This window comes from Equus caballus, chromosome 10 (genome assembly GCF_041296265.1).
Source record: "Equus caballus isolate H_3958 breed thoroughbred chromosome 10, TB-T2T, whole genome shotgun sequence".
Lineage (NCBI taxonomy): Eukaryota > Metazoa > Chordata > Mammalia > Perissodactyla > Equidae > Equus > Equus caballus.
In genome coordinates this window covers 13,224,264-13,242,402 of record NC_091693.1, presented here as the reverse complement: position 1 = coordinate 13,242,402, position 18,139 = coordinate 13,224,264, and the positions used below count along the sequence as shown (strand labels likewise).

The 18,139-nt window shown below is 43.5% G+C and overlaps 1 protein-coding gene across 1 annotated transcript; it reads right to left on the bottom strand.

The window, feature by feature from the left end:
• Nucleotides 1-713: 713 nt before the first annotated feature.
• LOC138915926 (cell adhesion molecule CEACAM7-like) lies at nt 714-17,329 on the bottom strand. The gene is made up of 5 exons (XM_070224522.1): nt 17,126-17,329; nt 15,883-16,242; nt 13,122-13,391; nt 5,206-5,416; nt 714-2,631 (listed from the first exon to the last, which is right to left on the bottom strand). The coding sequence occupies exons 1-4, from the start codon at nt 17,187-17,189 to the stop codon at nt 5,217-5,219; spliced, it is 894 nt and encodes a 297-aa protein (XP_070080623.1). The 5' UTR covers nt 17,190-17,329; the 3' UTR covers nt 714-2,631; nt 5,206-5,216.
• Nucleotides 17,330-18,139: the final 810 nt, after the last annotated feature.

The following is an 18,139-nucleotide window of genomic DNA, read 5'->3' as shown; positions in this document are numbered from 1 at the left end:
TTCAGCTATACCCTCATCTCCAAACCTTGGGTATCCTGAAGCAAATCCCAGACATCAAATCATTTCATGTGTAAACATTTCAGTTGTATTACTAAAATGTCAGGGCTCTTTAGAAAATATAACCGCAATACCATTATCACACTAAAAGCGAATACTTCTTTAATATCATAAAATATTCAATGTTCAAATTTCTGCAATAATCTCATAATGTTTTACCTTCCCTTCAATTTTACTTGATTTCTTCCTTTGTCCCCCCGACACCTTTTTTTTTGTTGTTTACAGTAGAGTTATTTGAATAAAGATACAAATAAGGGCTTTATCTTTTAATCTTCGTGTTTTATATGGCTGTATCTGTGGAGACTCTTGTGAGGGAAAGCTGTATTGCTGCATCTGATACACTGGAGCCCCCGTGTGGGAAGGGTTATTTGTCCCTAAGAAAGAGGCTGGTTGAAATCTTCCTCATGAAATCTCTTCTTACTGGGAGGAAAACAGGCATTTTTTTTTCAGGTAAGTTGAAGCTGTGGCCTGTGGGTTCTCGATAGACCCTCTTTGTTAGCAGGTATGCAAATGAATTTAGCTAATTCTCTGATCATTAGATATAATATCTGTAGACTTAGAAATAGGCTTACTCTGACCCCCAGTTAAGCAAGTTCTCTTTCTTCTGACTGTAAAGAAGTCATTGTCTAAAGCAGTATCAACTGTGAGGCAGCACATTGATGTCTGATACATAGTTTTTATTATAAATATAGAGCACATTTACAAATAATCTCAAAGTAACCTTAGCTAAACAAAATTAAATAATACAGAATAGTGTGGATGAAGGGACGTCTATAAAGTCTGTGTCAGAGTTAGAAAATTCTGAAAGAGGTACCTGAGCACAGAGAACTCCTATCTAACACTCTCTGAGGGCTCTCTTAGACACAGCATGAGATTCAGTAATCAGTATCGAATAAAACCTTCCTCTCAACAGCCCCAAAGAGATTCCATCTGTGTAGTAGAAGGCTGGGTGGGAAGTGCATTTGCCCCTCCTTGTCCTGCCCTTCCTTTTATCCTGAGACACATTGGGACTCATAGACCCCATGAGAGAAAACAAATTTCAGAGGCTGTTCGAGAAGCCTAGGGCCCAGTGATAATATTCCCGTGTGTCCTAAGGAGCATCAGTGCCAGTGCAGCTTTCTAGGTTGTAAGCAATGCCAATGGCATGAGTCATAGCATTCCCTTCAAGGCACTCCCACTTATTGAGGACCAAATGCACCTTAGCAGGGGCCAAGGTTTCCTGAGAAAGGGAGTGAGGCAGACAGACATGCACAGGCAGATACACGGGGTAGAATGGAGGCTGGTGATTGGCCTGAGATGCCTGGAAACTGAGTTAGATCCATTTCTAGCCATGAATGAGGAAAACGGCTTCTTCTTTTCTGTCTGGAGCCCCTGACATAAAAGCCTTGAGGAGCTCCTGGCCAAGGGGACTTGAGAGGTTTTGGTGGCCTCTTTTACCTAAGGCAGTCAGATTGGCTTACACAGCTAAGCTAAATAAAAACAACCCCCTCAAGTAAATAAGCAGTTACAAAAATTAAAATCACAGAATGTCTCAGAGAATAGGGAAAAACCAACTACCTCAAATTGTGCATTCTTTAACAATCATTTAAATAATCTCTGAAGGGTAGCTCTCTGATTCCTTTCCCAAATTCCCAGCAGATTATCTCCGTAAACAGCTAATTACTCCCTAAAGCTGTAACCTCTCCTTCTGTGGGCATTTACCTGAACGAAGCCCACAAATTGATTAAGAAATGCATGCTTTTTTGTGTATTTTCCATTAAGACTCGCCTAAAGACCTTGGCAAATACTTTTCCTAGTTGCTTCTAGTGAGTTTTGGGAAGACAGCCTTGCCAAAGGGCTTAGGTGGAATTCCAACTAAGCAGCAAGGTGCTTAAGCCCTGGTCTTACACGTAGACAGGTCTGACAGTGGACAATGGTGTAGGATTTCCCAGTTCAGAATTGGTTATATATTTCTTTTCCTGTGTCTCATGGGCTCACCCTGGGCTTTGGAGAGACAGGAGAAACTTTTACTTTTACTTCTTCTCTGTTCTTTTCTGGCACATGCATTTCAGTGGACAAGGACATATCTCTGAAGGTTATGGCAAATTCAAGTTAGACTAAGATAAGACAGGACTGGGATGGGGAGGTGAGTGTGCTGTCAATGGGTAAGTTTAAAACAAGTCTAGATCAGGAGAGGGGGAGAGAAGAGAGTTTCTGCCAACTGTCCCCTAAGGTTTGCTTTGCCAAATTTCAAAGACTAGGAAGGGTGGGTTTCCTACAGTCGCCTGTCTGTACTTTTTCATGTATTGACACTGAAGGGAGGGGCTGTGACCAGGCAGCCTGGAGGCGCCTCATTTGGAAGTTAAGTGGGGGAAAAGTCTTCTTCCCTTTTTCTCTGAGGGTAAAGGGATCCTTCCAGTGATGGGGATGAGAAGCTTGGAGTAAGTCAGCAGTGCAGGAAACAGGGCAGGTTGCATTACTTCTTTTTTATTTCTGAAGAAACTGTTTCTGTGGCTGATGGGGTGGGGAGGCTGAAGTTGGTTTCTTTGATTCCTGGACATTGAAGTTCAGGGAAGAATATGCAGCTTCATCCATCTGAAAGGCATGAGCAGCGGTCAGTTAAATCAGTGTCATAGGTCAGGCCCTCACCTGTTCTAGTGTGATTCAGTACCACGTGCTATCACCACTTTCAAACTTTTAGCTTTGGAGATAGCTTTTATCACCCATTATTTCTGCTTGCTAACATCCTCTGAATGATCATTGGAAGAGAGAGATTTTGGAATTTGTACAACAGAGTACGATGATATAGCAACGAGAATGAACACACTACAAATGCATACAACAATATGGATGAATCTCACAAAACAAGTTTGAATGAAAGAAGCCAGAAACGTATAAGGATACGCTGTGTCATTCATTTTTGTAGGAGCATAAACAGGCAAAACTAATCTAGTGCATTGGAAGGCATGATAGTGGTTACTCTTTGGAGGGAAGTAGCTGGAGGGTTTTTTGTGGGGATAATGACATGTTTTGTTTCTTGATTTTGGTGCTGCTTATATGGGTATGTTCATCTTGTGAAAATTTATATATTGTTAAAATATGGTTTTGATTTAAGCAGTCTTCAGTATATATCGGTACACTATTGAAAGGTTAAGATGAGAAAAATTTGGTAAAATTATTAAAGTAAGGGAAATAAGATGTCAGATCCATTAGAATAGAAATTATCTTTCGACAGTAGGAACAAAGTCAGATGGAAGGTAAAGGAGGGAGAATGATTGAGGCCTTCCTTGTGTTGTGCCCTGTGCTGGGTGCTGTACATTTGTATCTCATTGAATTCCTTCACTTCCTCTTTGAAGTAGGCAGCATGCCCATTAAAGATGACAAAGCTGAGGATCAGAAAGTTTAAGCTACTTGTCCGAGGTCACAGAGCTAGTATGAGTCTCAACCAGCATTCAAACATAGGATGGAGATAATTCCAAAGTCCACATGTTTGCAATGAGGTAGACTCACGGGAGTCATTGCTAGCACTTCTTTGTTTGCTGCTGCATTGAGGAACTTTGACCCAAACCTGGTCTCACATTGGTGTCTTCAAGAATAACCCATTCTATACAGAGACATTTCCATGAGAACATGAACCAGTCAAACGTGTTGTTCTTACCTTGTTAGGGGAGTTGTCAGAGTGGCCCTGACTTGGGGAAGCAAAAGAAGAGTTACCCATGGATGAAAATGCAAAGCTGACTTATGGCCTTAGAACGAGGGTGTTCCTAAGCTATTGTGATTTCTAGCTGTAGGAGGTGGCAGGTGTTCGGAGCATGGAGTAAGGAGGTGGTCCATGATCACTTAAGGAATTGGCTTCCCTCAGAGTCTGTGGTCCAGACCCAGGGCATTAGTACCAGAGGAGGGGCAGGAGTAGAGCCAGAGGAGGCCTTCATCCGCTTCTGAAGATCTTTTCCAGGCTACAAGGCATTGATTTGTTCCCTGTTGTGTTTCTCAGCCACAGGCTTCAGTGGCAAGGAGTGGCACTGTGGCCCACAGTGCCAAGAGCAGAGCAAGACAGGGAAAGTCTCCCTAAAGGAGAATGCCCACATCCATAAAGAGGCGGGAGGGGAAGGACGAAGTATGAGGAAATGTCTCCTGGGAACATGTGCATCTTACTCAGACCTACCTGGCCTAGGCAGAGTGAGCATCTCTCTTGGAGCTGTGTCTCAGGGGAATCTGTTGTGGCTAGGAAGGGGGTGAGGACCTATGCCAACTTCAGGTTGGGAAGTGGAGATCCCTTCTAAAAATTCAGATGGTAGGCAGTGGTTTGGGAGTCCAGGATTCCCTGCTAGTTTAGGGCACATGGTGGAACACACCAGCTGTCACTGGGTGAGTGGCTTTACTTACTGTGGTTGGAGACTGAGGGTTTATGCTCTCTCTATGAGATCACACTGGACACGTTCCCTAAATAAATCTCAGACTCTGTGACTGCTATTCCCAAGCATAGGATCTTTGCTCCTTGTGTGAGGAAGGACACGGTGAGCAGATAATTCCTCGGGGCTCCTCAATGTTCATTTATACCATGGTAGGTACTGTCTTTCCACTCAGGACCTCCTTCCTCAGTCTACCCTTGATTCCTTCTAGTGTTTACTCCTTTCCTGTTTGCTGGATGTGCACATTTAAGTCCATTCTTTATCAATTGACTGTGACCCTACTTCTACCCTCACGCCTTTCCCCTTTTGAAGGTAGATGCTATTTTTTTCTCACTTTTTATTGCCTGAGAGGCCTTTGGTTGTTTCTGATTTTCTTAGGTTCTCTTCCTGTCTTATCCATCCTTCCTGTTGCTATGCCAACAGAGCACATGACTCCCTTTCTCCTGCCCCTCCTTTCATTTCCTCATTTGTTTTCCTTCTTGGACCTTGGCCTCCCTGACTGGGGAGCAGAGGAATAGAATTCATTCTGTCCCCTTTAAACCAGGTGGTGATGGGAATAACCATGTCCAACAGACAGCAGTTTAGAGGGAGCCTGAAGACCAGGGAAGAAGAAACCCAGAGGAATTAGTGCTGAGAAGCAGGAGTTTAGGGAGGAGGAGCAGATTCAGGCCCAGAGACAGAGTTGAAGTCTCCTTCCCTCTCCCAAGCATGGCACTTTGCCTTGGAGAAAGTGAAACACTAAGAATGGCCATCATACCGTCCAATGTTTCAGATATGCAGAAAGTACACCGGAGCTATCAGAGCTACCCCGGCCAGGACTCCGACCACGATGCTGTCAATGACCCCAGCTGAGAGGCCAGCAGAATTTCCTGGTGTTGGTGTTGGTGTTGGTGGTGGTGTTGGTGTTGGTGTTGGTGTTGGTGTTGGTGTTGGTCTTGGTGTTGGTCTTGGTGTTGTTGTTGAATCATCTGTCATGGAAAGAAAAGAGAAGAATGTGTCAAGGTGACATTATTTTACAGTGGGGGTGCCCTGGGAAACAACTCTCAACGTTGAGTAGTCTCTACTTGTTCCTTCAAGGAATAAATTTCCTGTTGGAAAGTTGCTGTGAGGTGATAGCTGACTATGGCCTTGCAAATTTTTGCTCTCATTGTATTTCTCAGTTGGCAGTCACGCTGGCCTCAATTTCCCCCTGGTCTTTCTGCCCTGAGAAATTTTTGAAGGCTCTGGAAATGTGAAAAAGGCTCATGACTCTTTTTTTATGTTGTTATTTTCCACCTTTCTGTGGGTGCATCTTTCTCTGTGTACCAGGTGTGGCAGCTCTGTAAATGTGCCTCTCGGGTCTCTTGTGGTGGGGACTTAATTGACAGAAGGCCTGGGCTAGCACACTCTGAATTCACCGTCTCCATTCACCAATGCCGTTCAACTAACAGTGACCACCCTTCCCACAGGCTCCCAGCTGGGATATGAAAGTAATCCCAATTCTGTGAGAAATGACTTTCCTCTGATGGGTGACTTGAGCTCAAGGACTCCCTGTCAGCCTTGTAGACACTCTCTTAGAGCTGCACTGAAAGCTAAAGCTTCCTTCCTTCTCTTTCTCCTTCACAGGGATCAGATCTGCACCGTGGTCTGAGGAATCTCCCAGGCTTCTCCCACTCCTGCTCTATTTTCCTTTACAGGCATTTCCCCCAATAAATGTCTTGTATGTCTAATGCCATCTTGCCTGTGATTTTGGGGGAAAAGTAACAAACCAGACATGAAACTGCACTCATCTCCTTTTTTCCTCTCCTATATTTAGTCAAAAACCTTGTCCCAGTGGGTTTTTGTGTTATACTTCCCCTTCCCCCAATATATATTTCCTTTTCCGTCTGTTTCTTCTTTTGTATTTCTGTTGCCCTCACCAGTCCACTTAAGACTGATGATTAACGCTAATGTTAGCAATTATTATGAGGTCCTGTGCCAGGCTCTATGCTATATAATTTACATATATCTCATTTGATTCATGTAATAAAGCTGTCAGATAGACATTATTTCCATTTTACAGATGAAAAAACTCAGGGATACAGTAGTGAATAAACTTACCCAAAGTCATATTACTAGTAAAATCTGGATTGAGAGTCAGGTACTCCTTGACTCTAAGACTTCCTGATTTCATAGAGGCTAGTGATAATAGTAATAATAATAGCAACTAACCCTTAGGGAACATTTCCTCTGTGTGTGGCATTTTACTAAAGGTTTCATTGAATCTTACCTTAAATCTTTAATATAATACCATGAAGCAGGTACAATCATCCCTCAGTATCCATGAGGGACTGATTCTAGGACTCCACCCTCCACCACACTCCACAGATACCAAATTCTATGGATGCTCAAATTCCTTATATAAAATGGTGTAGTATTTGAGCATAACTTACACACATCCTCCCATATACTTTAAAGCATCTCTAGATTACTTACAATACCTCATACAATGTGAATGCTATGTAAATCGTTCTTATACCATATTGTTATAGAATAATGACAAGAACTAAAAGTCTGTAAATGTTCAGTATAGATGCAACCATAGTAGGCCTTTCGATCCTCGATTGATTGAATCTGTGGATGCAGAACTGCAGATATGGAGGGCCGACTGTACTCTTACTGCAATTTTCTGTTAAGCGCTGAGGCTCAGAGAAGTTAAGAATCTTGTGAAAGAAATTTACAATTTAATGTACATACATTATATTTGTAATATTATGAATTTATATATGAAATTTATAATGTAAATACCTTAAAAAAGAAGACAGATCTTGAATTAACAACCTAACTTTACAACTTAAGGAAGTAGAAAAGAAGGACAAACTAGGCCGAAAGCTAGCTGAAAGAAGGAAATAATAAAGATTAGAGTGGAGATAAATGAAGTAGAGAATTGAAAAACAATAGAGAAAATCAAGAAAACCGAAAGTTGATTTTTCAAAAAGATGAATAAAATTGACAAACCTACAGCTAGATTGACTAAGAAAGTAAGAGAGAAGACTCAAATTACTGAAATCAGGAATGAAAGTGGAGGCATTACTAGCAATTCTACAGAAAAATAAGAATTTTAAGAGTACTGTGAATAATTGCATGCCAACAAGTTGGATAACCTAAATAAATGGACAAATTCTATGAAACACAAAACCTACAATGCTAAAATCATAAAGAAATTGAAAATATCAACAGACCTATAATTAGTAAGGAGATTGAATCAGTAAAAGCATTTGACAAAATTCAACGTTCTTTCATGTTAAAAACACTCAAACTAGGAATAGAGGGAAACTAAGTCAGCATAATACAAGCCGTGGAGAAAAAACTCACAGCTAAAATCATAGTCAATGGTGAAAGACTTTAAGTTTTTGCTCTAAGATCAGGAACAAGTTATGAATGCCTGCTATTGCTACTACTATTCAAAATAGTATTGGAAGTCCTAGCAAATAATTAGTCAAGAAAAATAAATAAAAAGCATCCACATTGGATAGGAGAAGTGAAATTATCTCTGTTTGCAGATGATATGACCTTCTATGTCATATCATATATGACATATAACCTAAAGATCCCACAGAAAACTGTTAGGACTAATAAGGAAATTCAGCAAAGCTGCGGGATACTAAATCAATGCATAAAAATCAGTTGTGCTTCTATACACAAACAATGAACAATTTGAAGAGGAAATTAGGAAAATTTTATTACCACTAGCATCAAAAGGAATGAACACCTCGGAATCAACTTAACAAGGGAGGTGAAAGACTTATACACTGAAAAACTACAAAAACACTGCTGAAAAGAATTAAAGAAGGCAAAAACAAATGGAAAGGTATTCCATGTTTGTGGATTAGAAAACAATGTAATTAAGATGACAATACTACCCAAAGTGATCTCTACATTCAGTGTAATCCTTATCAAAATCCCAATGATGTCTTCTGGAAGAAATAGAAAAATCCATCTTAAAATTCATATGGAATTTCAAGAGACACCAAATAGCCAAAACAATCTGGAAAAAGTTGGAGGATTCACACTTCCTGTTTTCAAGAATTACTACAAACTTCAGAAATCAAAACAGTGTTGTAGTGTGTAAAGACAGACATATAGACCAATGGGATAGAAAAGCCAGTAAAAAATCCTTGCAAATATGGTCAGATGACTTTTGACAGGGGTATGAAGACCACTCAATGGGGAAAGGGCAGTGTTTAAAACAAATTGTCTTGGGAAACTGTATATCAAAGCAAAAGAATGAAGTCAAACATCTAATATCTTACGCAAAAAATTAACTCACAATGGATCAAAGACCTAAATGAGCGAGCTAAAACTATAAAACTCTTTGAAGAAAACGTAGAGTGAAAGCTTCATGACATCTAATTTGGCAATGATTTCTTAGATAAGAAACCAAAAGTTCAGGCAACAAAGAGAAAATAGATAAATTAGACTTCACCAAAATTAAAAACTTTTGTGCAGCAAAGAACATTTTCAAGAAAGTGAAAAGACAACCCACATAACGTGAGAAATAATTTGCAAATCTTCTATCTGATAAGGAATTAATATTCAAAATATATAAATAAAAATTACAACTCCACAAAATAACAAAAAACAACCCAATTTACAAATAGGCAGAGGAACTGAATACACATTTCTCCAAAGAAGATATACAAATGTCCAAAAGCACATGAAAAGATGTACCATATCACTAATCATTAGGGAAATGTAAATCAAAACCCCAAAGAGATACTACTTTGTACCCGTTAGGATGACTATTATTTAACACCCCCAAAAAGAAAACAAGAAGTGTTGACAAGGATGTGGAAAAATTGGAACCTCCGCGTATTGCTAGTGGGGATGTAAAACGGTGTAGCCACTGTGGAAAATGGTATGGCAGTGCATCCAAAAATTGAACATAGCACTGCATTTGATCCAGCAATTCCACTTCTGGTATATATGCAAAAGAATTGGAAGTAGGGATTTGAACAGCTTTTTGTACACCCATGGTCATAGCAGCATTATTCACAATAGCCAAAAGATGGAAAGAACCTGAAAGTTCATCGACTGATGAAAGATAAACAAAATGTGGTGTAGACATATATAAGGGAATACAATTCTGCCTTAGAAAGGAATGAATTTCTGATACTTGCTACAACACGGATAGAGCATTGATGACATGATGCTAAGCGAAATAAGCCAAACATGAAAGGAAAAATACTGTATGATTCCACTTATACAAAGTCTCTAAGATAGCCAAATTCATAGAGACAGAAAGCAGAATGATGGTTGCTAGGAATTGGGGTGGGGAACTGGGGAGATATTGTTTAAAGGGTACGAGTTTTAGTATAGTAAGATGGGAAATTTCTAGATAGATAGTGGTAGTGATTGCACCATATGAATGTGTTTAATGCCTTTAAGCTGTACACTTAAAGACAGTTAAAACAGTAAATCTTATGAATATTTTACCACAAAATATTTTAGCTTTACGCTTTTTTTTGTTCCGTGACTGTGGTGTTGCTGGCTTGGATGGAGGGCTGTGCCACTGGGTCTGTGGAGAAACAGAGGAGGTGACTGACGGAGAAGGGGCCTGGGGCCTGGGGCCAGGCTCCTTCCTCAGAGATCTCAGCCAGTTCCCAGCTCACACAGTGAACTGTGTGAAGGTGACCCAGAAGATGGCCCTGGCCCTGTGCACAGCGTTGTGAGTAGTCGTTCAGGTGACAATCTATGAGAAGAGGGCTGCACCTCCTCTCTGACCTCCAGATCACCCCAGGATGACCCCTGAGCAGGGCCCCTGGACATCTCTGGAGGATCAGCGCCCAGGAACCCCTTCCCAGGCCGTGTGCACGGTATCCACATCATGACGTGGAGCTTTTCCTCTCTGGAATTTTGTTTACTTTTTTCTACAAGTTTCTTTGACTCTCAGAAGATCAGGTCCTGGCCCCTATATACACTTCCACGTATGTTGGGCAAGGCAGGCTTGCCCACCCCATCCATGTCTGGGGCCCAGGGAGTGTCATGAAGGTAAGGCAGGCATTTGCTTCTGATTAAATAATTTGTTAGGGAAGGAGGTTGGTCCCACCTGGTCTTCATGACTTTAGGCGCTGAGGAGTTTCCAAACAAAGATTTTCCCATTCTGAAGAGTGCTTTTTACTTCCAGGTCTGTGGATTGACTACCACACGGAAGCAAATCTCTAGAGAAGTGGCTCCCAATTTAACAAAATACTGGCACTCGTAGGAGGAGAAGGCAAGTCGCGCAACACAGTGAAGGCCTTACATGAAGGGCCCATGGCTAGCAGCACACTCAGTGTCGGCACACTGAAAGCTTTTCCTCTAAGATCAGGGAGAGGACAAGGATGCTGCTGTCACCAGTCCTATTCAATGGGGGCTGGAAACCCAGGCCAGCACAATCAGGCAATCAAAAGAAAGAGAACGCATCTACACTGGAAAGGAAGAAGTACAGGGACGTCTGTTTGCAGATGGCATGAGCTTATCTGTATGAAACCATCAGGATTCCACAAAAAACTGTTAGGACTCAGAAAGGAGTTCGGCAAAGCCACAGGAGGTGAAATCAACACACAGAAAATCACTTGTGTTTCTATGGAGAAAGCATGAACAACCTGAAAAGGAAATTAGGAAAACAGTTCCGTTTACAACAACAGCGAAAAGAAGCAAATACTTCGGAATTAGCTTAAGCACGGAGGTGAAAGACTCGTACACTGAAAAAACACGGAACATTGCTGAAAGGAGAAGAAAGGCCTCAACAAATGGAAAGACATTCCGTGCTTGTGCAGTATAACGGTCAGTGTTGTCAAGATGACAGTAATACCCAAAGTGATCAACAGATTGAATGCAATCCGTATCAAAGCCCCGGTGACACCTTGCCGCAGCGACCGAACAAATCCATCCTAAACTTCGCGTGGCATTCCAAGGAACCCCGAGTATCCAGAACAATCTTGAACAAAGAACAAAGTGGCAGGACTCCCACTTTCTCGTTGCAACGTTGACTACGAAGCTGCAGTAATCAGAACCGCGTGGTAACAGCGTAAAGCCGGACATATAGGCCAAAGGAATGGAAGAGACAGCCCATAAGTAAATGCTTGGATATGTCGCCAAATGATCTTCGACAGGGGTGCCGAGGCCATTCCGCGGGGAAAAGACAATCTTTCCAACAGATGGGGTCAGGAAAACTAGGTGTGTGGGCAGGGGAACGAAGCGGAACCCTCCCTGAACACCACACACAAAAAGTAAACTCAGGATGGATCGGAGACCTAACAGTAAGAGCGAAAATGATAAAAACTCTTAGAAGAAAACATTGGGTGATGTTTCATGACTTTGGATTTGGCAGTGATTTATTGGATGTGAAACCAAAGGCCCAGGCAACCAAAGGAAGGATAGGCGGTTTGGACTTGGCCCAAATTAAAATGTCTCGTCCACCAAAGAACACTTTCAACAAAGGGAAAAGACGACATACGGAGTGGGACAGAAATATTTGTGCATCATATATCGGATGAAGGATTGACACCTGGGACCTGTAGAGAACTACAACTCGACAACAACAAAAGACCCAATCGATAAATGGGCAAAGGACTGGAACAGACATTTCTGGAAAGAAGAGACACAAATGGCCAAGAGGCACGGGAAAAGATGCTCAGCATCACTAATCATTGGGGAAACACAAGTCAAAACCACCATGAGATACTACCTCATGCCCAGTAGGATGGCTGTTTGGGAACAAACAAGCAAGTGAGCGAGCAAGCAAGCAAACAAACAGACACCAAGGGGTGGCGAGGATGTGGAGAAATGGGAACTGCTGTGCATCGCTGGTGGGAATGTGAAATGGTGCAGTCATGTGGAAAATCACGTGGCAGTTCATCAAAAACCGAACATAGAATTGCCGTCTGATCCAGCCATTCCACTTCTGGCTGTAGACCCCAAAGAACTGAAAGCAGGGATTTGAACAGATACGTGTACACCCGTGGTCATAGCAGCATTTCTGACAAGAAGCAACAGGTGGAAACAACCCAGAGGTTCACAGATGGATGAATGATGAGCAAAATGGGACATGTACACGTGAGGGAACGGTTTTCAGCCTTAAGAAGGAATAAAATGTCTGCTGCAACGTGCGTGGAACGTCGGAGACATTTACGCTGAGTGTGATAAGCCACACTGCAAAAGGGGAGATATCATGTGAGTCCTCCTATATGAGGTCCCTAGGATAGTCGAATACACAGAGAGGGAAAGTAGAATGGTGGTTATCAGGGGCCTAAAGCAGGAAGCGGGGAGGTATTGTTTATCGGGGACGGAGTTTGAGGATAGTAAGATGGCAAAGGTTTGGAAATGGATAGCAGTGACGGTTACGCAACAATATGACTATAGTAACGCCACTGAAGTTTATGCTTAAGAATGGTTAAAATGGGAAATCTCACATATATTTTACCACATGAAAAAAATGGTAACGGGACAAAACCAGAATCCCGTGCAAGGTCACACAGTACATGCCAGACCCACGATAAGAAACTTAGTACATTTGATGCAGAGACTGGGCTCTTAACCACTTGGCTGTTTTGTTTCCTGTAACGGCCTCTTGGTTGATGTTCTGTCCCCTGTGACTTACATCCATTTTACACACCATTGGGAGGGTCATCTTCCCAGGAAGATGTAGGATGGGGGCAAGTGGTCACTTACATTTCACATCCAGCCTGAGGAAGTCACTTTTGCTGGAAGTGACTGTGTTGGAGACCTCACACTGATAAGCCCCAGCATCATTCCTCCTGATGGGGTCTATGGTGAGGGTGCTGTTGTCCTGGGACAGCTTCATCCTCTCTGTGAGCCCTAGAATCTGGTTATTGAAGAACCACTGGATGGAGATCCCAGTGTCACTAGTGAGGCAGGTCAGGACCACGATGTCCTTCTGTTCTGTGACTGTGACTTGGATGGAAGGCTGTGCTTCTGGTTCTGTGGAGAAACAGAGAAACAGAGGTGACTGACTGAGAGTGGGCCTGTGGCTTCACGCCTTCCTCAGAGATCTCAGCCAGTTCTCAGATCCCACAGTGAGCTGTGTAAAGCTGACCCAGAGGATGGCCCTGATCCTATACCCAAGGTTGTGAGTATTTATTCACGTTACAATCTGTAAGGAGAGGGCTGCAATTCCTCTCTGAGTCTGACATCAACCCAGGATGACCCCTGAACAGTACTCCTGGACAACTGTGTAGTATCAGAACCGGAAACCTCTTCTCGGGTCGCATGTCCAGTATCCTCATCATCAAGTGGAATTTTTCTCTCATGAACTTTTGTTGCCTTTTTTCTAGAACTTCCTTTGTCTCTAAAAAGAACATGTCCTATTCCCTATATACACTTCCATGTATGTTGGGGAAGGCAGGCTTGCCAGCTCTGTCCATCTCTGGGACCAAGGGAAATTTATGTAGGTAGGGAAGGCATTTACTTCTTATTAAAAACATTGTGAGGGAATGAGGATGGTCACACTCAGTCTTCATAACCTTAGGCATTGAGGACTTTTCAATCAAAGGATTTCTCACTCTGAAGAGGATTTTTACTTCCAGGTGTGTGGGTTGAATATCATGTGAAGGAAGTCTGTAGAGAGTCTAAATATTGGCACTCTTAGGAACAGAAGGAAAATGGTGCAACACAGTGAAGGCCTTACGTGAAGGGCCCACAGCTAGAAGCGTACTCAGTGTTGAAACACTGAAAGCTTTTCCTGTAAGATCTGGAAGACGAAGATGCTGCTTTCACCACTCCTCTTCAACACAGACCAGAAATCCAAGCCAGAACAATGAGGCAAGAAAAAGAAATAGAATGCATCTAAATTGGAAAGGAAGAAGTACAATTACGTCTGTTAGCAGATAGCATGAATTTGTGTGTATAAAACCATAAAGTTCTATAAAAAACTGTTAGAACTAAGAAATGAAGTCAGCAAAGCTGCAGGATACTAAATCAATGTGTAAAAATCAGTTGTGTTTCTACAGACAAACAATGAACAATTTGAAAAGGAAATTAAGACATTTTTATATAAGCTGTGCAGAGTAGGGGCAGTCCCAGCTGCAATGAAGAGAGAGGAAGATGAGGGACATAGAAGGAGCAGAGAGAGCTGGCAACGTCCAAGGCTGTGAGCAATGGGGGTTACAAGTGACTTCAAATACCCCAGGCCCCAAGAGCCCACGGCTGCCCCAGGGGCAGGACTAGAACAGCTTTAAAAACCCTGCCGTGGCTGAGCAGCCCCACAGTCATGAGACTCTCCTCTCAGAGTGGCCTTAGGGGCTGGTGGTCAGAGGAATGTAACAAAGGTCTCAGCCCCTGGAGAGACAGGGAACAAGTGTGGTCATAACCTCCTAGGATTCTGCTTCCAGGTTCCAGCCTGTGAAGAGATTATGGATCAGTCATTCATTCATTCACTATTCATTCCTTCCCTCCTTCATGAAAAAGCAACTGAGTTTTTGGAACCTGTGCTGGTTGCACATATAGAATGGGAGTGAGAAAGCAAAGCCCTTTCCTTTATACTCCAGTAGGAGGGAGACCAACACATAAGGAAACAAATAAGTGATATCAAGTCCTGTGTAGAAAGGTTGGATTGGCCACCTGAGGGGGAGGCCTGAACATTCTTGGCACTGAGTCTGATTGTTGATGCAGGTAATTTAGTTCTTGAGTAAAAACAGGTTAAATCTTCATTCACTGTCATTCTCCAGAGCAGAAAATCTACTTTGAGCTGTGGATCCCTAAGAAGAACGATCTGATCCAACAGCTGGTTTTGTGGTCCATAGATGCCTAATAAGGGCCCTGCGGTGGTGGAGAGGTCGAGGCTGTGGCTGCACAAAGATCTGGCCATGACTCTGATCAGCTGTCCGTGGTCTGTGTGACCCTGATTCATTGACTGTATCTCGCTGTGCTTCAATTTTCCCTGAATAAAATCAGGTAAATGGTCTCTGGATTACCATGTTGTCTGTGAATTAGCCTTGAAACATCCCAAAATACCTGACCTAAAGCTTAGTATGGATGAACTTCCCAAATAAACAGCGTTCAAGAAAGAGAGAGAGAGATCCTTGGGCTTGATCCCTGGTAGACAAGGAGCTGCCAGGAGCATCTTCAGTGTCCTCTGTTCCTTCCTGGGGATGGTGACCATCCTCTGGAGACTCCTATGCCCCCAGGGCAGTTGGCTAATGGCCTGGGGACGTTATCCATTTGTGCTCTCCATGCTAAGCCTCAGGTGATGGATCTGACTCTGCCCCTGCTCAGATGTGGCTCTTGGGGCTGAGCCTTAGCTGGTGACCAGCTCAGGAGCCTTGGGACTTGGGAAGCCAGGAAATCATTGCTTCCAGTCATCCCTGCCCAGACATAATGAGGGGGATATAGGCACAGGCCGGGCCTGTCAATCCTGTGTGTGAAGCAGAATTCACTCCACCCAACACCCAGATGTCAGAGAGGAATCACTCACTGTGTACACGGAGCTGTATACTTCCCAATGCTCTTTCATAATTTTGGTTTATGGCTTCTAGGGTGTAGTATCCTGCGTCGTCCTGGGTCACTTTCTGGAATAGCAGGGATCCATTGTTGTATGTTGTCTCTCGACCACTATATAGAGGCCCTGGGAAATTTTCTTGGTTTTCTATCACATATATTACAATTTGTTGATTGGGATCTATTCCTTCCCCTTTGTACCAGACGTAGCCTAAAAGATTCTCAGGCAGATTATGGACAAGTAGAAGAACATCCTTTCCTTCAACAGCATTGGTCGGCACCGATTCAATAATGATTTGGGCAATGGTTGGTGGGTTCCAGAAGGTTAAGAGTGAGACTAGGAAGGAAGAGAGAGAGAGAGAGAGCGATCAGTCAATATTTGGACTTATGTATTGGGATGGAAAAATGAGGACCTGGGTCCTGAACGGGTCTCTTCATCTCTTAGACTTGGAGTTTGTGTGTATGTATTCTTGTGTCTCCTACTGGTCAAGGTCACCAGCATCACCACCATTACTTCAGCCCCTCTGAACTTGTTATTTCTTTTAGTTTCCATTAGTCTTCCCCAGGTGTCTGCCTGGCTCACTCCCTCACTGCCCTCAGTGCCCTGCTCACTCTCAGGGGCATCCTTGGGAGATGGCTTCCCTGACCGCTTGCTCTGAAGACCCTTTGACTTCCCTTTCTGACCTTTCCCCGGTCCGTTCATTGCATGACACTTGTCAGTCCCTGAAATCACATTCAGATTTCTTTGCTTGTCTGTCTTCCTCCTCATAGAATGTGAGCTTCATCAAGGCAGGGACTTGTCTGATCTTGTTCCCTTAGTCCCTGAAACAGGTTGCAAACACCTGTGGGTGAACGAATGAGTGTTCCCAGGGCCCTCCATATCATGGTGTTTGTTACTTTATGAGGTTTATTGGTAAGGACAATGCTTAGTGCCCCTGATTCTGTTTTTTTCTGAAGTGTCACTCTGATATAGTTAGCTTATTTTCAAACTGTAACTTCAAAAAATGTAACAATTGAGGTTTTCCTGCCCCTCACTAATTCCAGTTCAATGAGATTTTCCTGTTGCTGAGCCCCCTCTACTCGTCCTACTCTGCTCCCATGTCCCCTCCCCTCTGGTTCAAACAGAAGTCCTCTGTCCCCTCTCAGAGCTCTGTCCTCCCCAGGAGACCCCAGCCAGTCTGTTCTCCCATACTCACCCTCAGGGCATCATCCCAACTTACCTGCCAGCAGAAGCCCCTGCCAGGGGATGTGCCCTCTGAAGCCAGGGACTGATGGGCACTCCATTGTATCTGCTGCCTGCTTGGCTCCTCCCTCTTTGAGAAGAGCTTGGGCTCCAGAAATGCTCACAAGCACTCCTGTCCAGATGCTTCAGCTCTACTGTCCTTCCTCCCTCTGTGCTGAGCCTCCTCCAGGGGCAGGAGTGCCTAGGAGGGTCACATGGACTGGGGGTGGGGTCTCTGCTCAGGTCCCTCCCTCTCTTCCTCTCATTCCAGCCTCCCTAGGCCCCTCCTTCCCCTTTCCTATCTGTCTACATTTTGATTCCCTGGAACTGTGGAGGCCTCTCTCTCTTTTGCTGTGATTCCCCCCAAACACACACACACACACACACACACACACACACACACACACACACACCCTTATTTGGAGAAGCATAAACCTGGGCTTTGGTGTTCTGGGCAGTCCCCACAACCCTGGGTCAGGGATCATAGTCAGTCTCCACTGCAGCCCTTTGTCTTTCACATTTGACTTTTCCCTTCAGAGCAGGAGTTCTGGGGCTACATCAGGAACTCTTGTCACAGTAATGTCACCCCTGCTCTGTGTCAGAATCACCTGTGGAACTTTGTCAAGATTGTGAATGCCTAGGTGACACCTTAGAAATGCTACTTGAGCAGCTGCCCAGGTTTGTGGATACCCAGCCAGTCTGAGACCCCGTTTTGTAAGGGTGGGGCAGCCTCTCCCATTCTCCTGTTCAGAGTCAGATGATTCTGTTAAAATGCAGATTCTGACCCAGTAGGCGCCCAGCCCCAGCATTTTCTTGGCTGTGTTATGGCTTCAGTGTCTGTCAGCACACCACACAGAACTGCAGAGGTTTCCAAACCCTGGGGATTATTTCTCTTATTATTTCACAGAGAAACCCAGCTGGGCACCAGGGTCTTCCCAGTGTCCTCAAATGCTCTGGGAAGGTTGGCTTTACTCTCAACGGGAAAGTCACAGAGATGACTCTCGGAGTGAGA

What these genes read in the sequence shown, in the direction of transcription:
- LOC138915926 (XM_070224522.1), bottom strand. Translation starts at nt 17,189, where the DNA reads ATGGAGTGCCCATCAGTCCCTGGCTTCAGAGGGCACATCCCCTGGCAG. An exon ending in GCAGGGGCTTCTGCTGGCAG is followed by an intron (nt 16,243 to 17,125) that starts GTAAGTTGGGAT and finishes CTTCCTTCCTAG; the next exon opens with TCTCACTCTTAACCTTCTGG. An exon ending in CCTCAGGCTGGATGTGAAAT is followed by an intron (nt 5,417 to 13,121) that starts GTAAGTGACCAC and finishes TTTCCATGACAG; the next exon opens with ATGATTCAACAACAACACCA.